Source organism: Carcharhinus amblyrhynchos, unplaced genomic scaffold, assembly GCF_965287045.1.
Source record: "Carcharhinus amblyrhynchos unplaced genomic scaffold, sCarAmb.v2.hapA scaffold_39, whole genome shotgun sequence".
NCBI lineage: Eukaryota > Metazoa > Chordata > Chondrichthyes > Carcharhiniformes > Carcharhinidae > Carcharhinus > Carcharhinus amblyrhynchos.
In genome coordinates this window covers 7979905-7986871 of record NW_027649780.1, presented here as the reverse complement: position 1 = coordinate 7986871, position 6967 = coordinate 7979905, and the positions used below count along the sequence as shown (strand labels likewise).

At 44.0% G+C, this 6967-nt stretch overlaps 1 protein-coding gene across 1 annotated transcript; it reads left to right on the top strand.

Annotated features, from left to right (window-relative positions):
• The first annotated feature begins 970 nt into the window (after nucleotides 1-970).
• On the top strand, nucleotides 971-5193 carry LOC145335542 (uncharacterized). The gene is made up of 2 exons (XM_080181339.1): nucleotides 971-1017; nucleotides 3318-5193. The coding sequence occupies exon 2, from the start codon at nucleotides 3677-3679 to the stop codon at nucleotides 4181-4183; it is 507 nt and encodes a 168-aa protein (XP_080037465.1). The 5' UTR covers nucleotides 971-1017; nucleotides 3318-3676; the 3' UTR covers nucleotides 4184-5193.
• Nucleotides 5194-6967: the final 1774 nt, after the last annotated feature.

Here is a 6967-nt window from a genome sequence, read left to right as displayed (position 1 = left end):
CACTCCAATGCCTGTTCGGGTACACTGAGGGAGAATTTAGCATGGCTAACGCACCTAACCAGCACATCTTTCAGACTGTGGGAGGAAACCCACGGAGAGCGTGCAGACTCCAAACAGGCAGTGACCCAAGCCGGGAATTGAACCCAGGTCTCTGGAGCTGTCAGCCAGCAGTGCTAACCACTGTGCTGCCCATTCTCTCACAAGGAAACGTTCTATCCACATCTACAAGTTCCCACATGGCAGACTGGGCAGAAACATCAAATCTCAAGAGATCCAACAGCAAGTTACATTTTGGAGACAAAATTGCCTCAATTGCAGGAAATACTAAATGATAGTTAATGGGTATTTTTTGTGATGGAAGATGGTGACACAGTGGTAATATCACAGGACTAGTAATCCAAAGGCCCAGGCTAATGTTCTGGGGACTCTAAAACCATCCAAAACCTCCATGGGCTGCAGTGGTTAGGGAAGGCAGATTGTCATCACCTTCTCAAAAGTATTCAGCAATGTTAATAAATGCCAGTGACACCTGCATACTGTAATAAGTGAAAATGAAAGAGCTGCAGCCTGTTTCCAGTAATTCAGTTGTATTAGTGTGTGCTAACATGACTAAAATGTCTGATCTGAGTCATACACAGTCCTGAAAGTTACTCACTGATAAGATTCAGTTGGTCACTCCCTATGTGATTGCAGGAGTTGGTTTCTGCAGCTCTTGCTACTGCTTTATGAACTCTTGATTCTCCACCAATTCGCACTTTCCTTTTTTCTATGGAGGATCTATGCACTTGAATTTACATATTATTTGGTTCCTAACTTCATTTATTCGCCTTACCACTCTAATCCCCACATAGCAGAAAAACAAATTTGGACTGTAAATGGTGGGGACTTTACCCAGAGTTCTTCGCGGTGGTGGCTGTCCCCTATCCAGAGCAGTGCGCAAGCGCAATAGTGTATTATATTCGGAGCAGGCGCAGCAATGGCCACGGAGTGTTGTCTGTCAGTCGTATCTCCAAACGGGTAAGGATATGGTGACCCAGAGGGAGCGATAGTGCTAACCTTGGAACGGGGAATGTTTCGAAACACGTGGTGAAAGCCTCAAGCCCCAAATACTGACCTGTAGGTCCCGTGTCTGCATCTCCATGTCTGTTTCCCGGGACAAAGCCACAATTAACGGCCGCCATCTTGTTCCAAAGGGGAATGGCGCGCATGCGTGTCCACTTTGATGACGCGATAGAGGGCGGAGCTTGAGTGTCTGTTTCCAGTGCGGTCCTAGTGCCCGCAGCCTCAACAATCACATTTTGATTTGATGTGTCTTAAGTTTCCTTTGTACTTTTGTTTTTGTTCGGGCTGTTCCCCTTCCTTTTGGGGAGCTGCCCCTTTTACTTTGTCCTCATTTAATTTGAGTTTGTCTATTTGGTTTGACTTAAAAGACACCTAGTGCCCACAGAGTCACTGTTACCAATACAAAGTATTAACATTTATTTATTAATGTCACAAGTAGGCTTACATCAACACTGCAATGAGTTATTGTGAAAATCCCCTAGTCACTACAATCCGGCGCTTGTTCGGGTACACTGAGCGAGAATTTAGCATGGCCAATGCAGCCTAATCAGCATGTCTTTCAGACTGTGGGAAGAAACCGGAGCACCCGGAGGAAACCCATGCAGACACGGGGAGAATGTGCAAACTCCATACAGACAACGACCTAAGCTGGGAAAGCAACAAGGGTCCCTGATGCTGTGAGGCAACAGTGCTAACCACTGTGCTGCCCAGAGGAGTTTGTGGATCATTAATAGTTAAGCTTTATTTATTACTGTCGCAAGCAGGATAAATTAACACTGCAATGAAGTTACTGTAAAAATCCGCTAGTCGCCACACTCCGGCACTGTTCAGGTGCACTGATGGTAATCTGGATGGCCCTTTTGGCAGCGATGTGCCACAGGAATCACTGCTGGGAACTGAACTGTTTACAATACAATGACTTTGATGAAGGGATTGCAGCGATGGTTGCCAAATTTGATGATCACACAAGATAAACTGTAGAAGCATTGAATCTGTACAGTGGAGAAGGAGGCCATTTAGCCCATAACGATTGCCCTGAGTCTCCAAAAGAGCATCTTACCCAGGCCCACTGCCAGGCCTATCCCAATAATGCCACACATTTCATCATGGCTCGTCTATCTAACCTACACATCTTTGGACACTAAGCATTGCCAATCTACTATAAGCAGGAAATAAGTTGTAAAGATGACATAAGGAGACTACAAACATATATAGATAGGATAAGTGAGTGGGCAAAAAACTGGTAAATTCAGTAGAATTGGGCAATTGTGAAATGTCCACTTTGGCAGGAAGAATAGAAGATAGATTTGTCTAAATGGCGAGAGATTGCAGAGCTCTGAGGTGCAGAGAGACCTTTGTGTCCTAGTGCATGCATCACAGAAGGCTCTTATACAGGCAGGGCAAGTAACTATGAAAGCTAATACGATGTTACCATTTATTGTGAGGGAGTTGATTGCAAAAGTAGTAAGGTTATGCCTCAGTTGTGCAGGGCATTGGTAAGACCACATTTGGAGTATTGTGTATAGTATTAGTTACCTTATTAAAGGAAGGATGTCAATATGTTGGAAGTAGTTCAGAGAAGGTTTAACAGACTAATAGCAGCAATGGGTGTATTGTCCTGTAAGGAAAGGTTGAACACACTTGGCTTGTATCCACTGGAGTTTAGAATACCAAGAGGAGATTTGACTGAACCATATTAAGATCCTGAGATGTCTTGACAAGGTAGTTGTGAAGACACTGTTTCCTCCTCTGAGAAAACTTAGAACTAGGGGTCACTGTTTAAAAATAAGGGGTAGCCCGTGTAAAACAAAGGTCAGGAGAAATTCTTTCACTCAGAGGATTGTGAGTCCTTGAAACTCTCTTTCTGAAAAAGTAGTGGAAGCAGAAGCTTTGAATATTTTTAAGGCAGAGGTGGATAGATTCTTGGTAAGCAAGCGGGTGATAGATTATCAGAGGTAAACATGATGTCGATTTGAGGTTACCATCAAATCAGCCACAGTCTTAATAAATGGTGGCGGGGCTGAATGGCCTACTTCAGCTCCTTGTTCATATGTTCATAAAAAACATTCCGGTTTAGTTAAGTACATTCCCTTTCTTTGGTGAGAACTTTGTTGCCAATTTTAGCTTATTTTAGTTTGATTGGATCACATATTTGGAAGAACAGAGGGTGGGAATGTTGTACAGAAACTAGATACTTCTGTTCTGAATTTCTGTCCTGGTCTGAGTGATACTGACACTGTCAATTCATTTTACAGGGGATCAGTAGGAGATGATCTGAAGATAGGAAAACATTTCTTTGCGATCAGTCAAAATCAATGAATTCATCAAGAGCTAAATATCATCAACCTTTCACTGTGGAAGGAGAAATATGTCTCTCTGTTCTGTCTGTGGGGAAAGAGTTCAAGCATCGGTGTGACTGGAAAAGAACCAAGACGTACACACACCCAAGTGAGAGTGCTCCAGTGAACTGATCGTGGAAAGAGCTTTCACCAGTTACACAGTCTGAAAAACAAGTCACACCATTCCCAGTGGTGAGAAACCATACACGTACTCCATGTTTGGACGAGGCTTCAACTGATCATCCATTCTGGAGAGACATAAGGATACAAGCACTATGGATAAACCATGGAAATGTGGGCACTGTGGGAAGGGATTCAGTTACCCATCCCAGCTGGAAACCCATCGACGCACTCACACTGGAGAGAGACCGTTCGCCTGCTTCACATGTGGGAAGGCATTCACAAAGTCATCCAGCCTAGGGTCACATCAGAGAGTTCACAGTGATGAGAGACCTTATAAATGCTTTTACTGTGGGGATTGCTTTAAAACCTCTCCAGATCTAGTGAAACACCAGCTTGTTCACACTGACAAGAGACCATTTAGCTGTCCTCACTGTGAAAAGAGATTCAGACAATCATCTCATCTTATCCAACACCAGCGAGTTCACACTGGGGAAAGAATGTTCCGGTGCTCTGTGTGTGGGAAGCAGTTCACTCAATCATCCAATCTCCAGACACACCAGCACACTCACAGCGGGGAGAGGCCATTCACCTGCTCTGAGTGTGGGAAGGGATTCAATCGGTCATCCAATCTGCTGAGACACCAGCGAGTTCATGTGTAACTGCAGGGGTTGAATGCTGTTGTTAATCACATCCATTTTTAATTTCTCCTGTAACTGAACAGGAGTTTGATGTTCTTCACAGGGCAGGTGGTGTGCCTGAACTGCAGCACGTGGCAGTTTGTGGAGAACATCTCAAACCTGAACAATCATATCTGTGGCGAGTGTCTGCAGTTGCTGGAATCTGTGTTCAGGGTTATTGAGCTGGAGTCTCAGCTGCTGTCATTGTGGGGCATCAAAGAGGGGAAAAGTCACCTGGACACATTCCTCCCCAAGGTTCAGTAGCTATTTACAGTTAATCAATGGTCAGGATATATCAGAATATATAAAATAAATTAGTTTTATTGTCTGTGTCTCACCGGAGCCGATTACAATGACACAGAGTGAAGGAGATTTGGTGAGTATTAATCACAGCTTTTCGAGCTCTGTTTATTCATATTCCTTACAGCTGTACCATCAGGTCCAGGATAAAGCTCCCAACTTCTTGATCTACATCCCTAATTACGGGAGTGTTTTCAGAGCAGAGGGTGCAGGGACTCAATTTTCTGCATCACTTGACAGTTTGAAAAGTGAGGAACCATCCGTGAGCTGTTGTCTGACAGTGTGGTGAATTACTGCGGGCTGAGACACAGTGATAGGAACCAGAGGGAATCGCGTACAAAAATGAAACAATGTGAATGGAGTGGTGTGCTGTGCAGGGAGATATGCTGAGTTGAGTATTTTATTGAAAATACCATCCAGACAATGTGTCCACAAGACAGCTCCCATTGACTCCAGTTAGAGAAGTCAGATTCCATTCACTTCCCATGTATTTTCCTGCTCTATTTGATATGTCAGTAACAGGATGATAAGACAAAATCTTCCCTTTGTGTGTCCTCAGTGGAAGGTTCAGCCTGATTCGTGAGAGTGAGCAAAATAAACTGAATTTATATTCAATACCTGTATTCTTTCCTTATGGCGACTTATTTCAAATTAGTTAAAGATCAAGCTGTCTCTCGTCAATGAGATCACTGTCATTATATCATTGACATCACTAGGTTACATCACTGAAATTGTGATTCTAATCAACCTTGGCACAGTGGTTAGCGCGCAACTGCCTCTCAGCACCAGGGACCTGGGTTTGATTCCCAGCTTGGTTCTCTGTCTGTGTGGAGGCTGCACGTTCTCCCCATGTCTGCATGGGTTTCCTCTGAGTGCTCCGGTTTCCTCTCACAGTCCGATAGATATGCTGGTTAAGTGCATTGGCCATGCTAAATTCTCCCTCAGTGTACCCAAACAGGTGCCGGACTGTGAGAACTGGGGGATTTTCACAGTAACTTCATTGCAGTGTTAATGAAAGTTGACTTATGACTAATATAAACTTTACTTTCACTAATATATGCAAATTGTCCAACCTTCAGTTCTCATACCTGGAGGAAGACACAATGTTATATTGTTCTATCCATTGTAACTTTTTGGAAGGGTCAGCTGTTCGAGGCAGAATGTAAAATCTTGCAGAAATATGAAATAAAAACAGAAAATGATAGATAACATCAGCAGGTCTGGCAGTATCTGTGGAGAAACCCATTAACATTGGATTCGTTTTGGTTGCAGAATGAGAAGGATAATCTGTCCTTTAGGTTTTATTGACGTTTTATACGGTGTAAGACGTTTTCGTGAGGAATTAAGGAAGTAATATTTGAAGTCTCTGATCGTGAGCGGTGTCCATCTTTGTGCGGGGCAAAGGCGCTGCGTTTGCACCTTCTCCCCGTGTCCATGTGAGTTTCCTCTGGGAGGAAAGTGGAGTACCCGAACTCCCAAAGCATGCTGGTCAGGTGGATTTGCTATGCTAAGTTGCCACTTAATGTCACAAAATATGTAGATTGGGGTAATTAGTGGGGTAAATATATTGGGTTATGGGGATAGGATGGGTGAGAGGGCCTGGGTAAGATGGTCAGATAGTCAGTGCAGATTCAAAGAGCTGAGTGGTCTTTCTTGTACTATAGGATTCTACTATTTTATAGATGCACGCTTACATCTGTGGGTGCATGTTTGTGTGGGTGCACACACATTTCAGTTCATGTGCACCTGTGTGCAAGCACATACATGTTTGTGTGTGTGAATGTGTTGTCTGCTTTCACTTCATTTAATGATTGTGTTTGAGTTGTTCCTCTGTGTGTGTTTGTGGGAGGGGCGGGGGAGAGGTGTCAATAATCTCTCTCCGCCCCCCCCCCCACCCCCACCCCCACCCCCACCATTCTGAGCTTACACCCGATGCCAGGAGTGGACTGAGAAGGCTGGAGGCAAATCGATAACCTCGAGGTGAGTGGAGAAACAATCAGTGTGAGTTTGACACTGCTGTGAAGAATGTGCAATGTCTTTTCATGTCTGTAGCTGTGGAAATAAAGAGTTTCAGTGAAACGGGGCCTCTGTGAAATGACAGCAGACAAAAATGAGAGTCAGATTTCACTGACTCCACCAGCTTAAAGCTCTCCTGTTCCACTTTAAATTCTGCAACACTCTCACCTTTTCTCTCCCACAATATTCAGCCTTCAGTAACCTGAGCTGGTGGAAATATAATCATTCTCTATTTGCTGACTCATTTCACCATCACTCCTGTTCTTCCAGCACAATCCTGATCCCCACTTCCACTGCTGAAGAACACTAACAGACATCCCTCCCTCCGTGTTCGAGTCTTCAATGTGTTCACCTTTTCAGTTGGGTAGGATTTCAGTTGAGAATCATAACACATCCCATTTCCATCTCCTCATGGTGTCTGGGCCAGATCAGGTAAATTTTTCTTTAAAA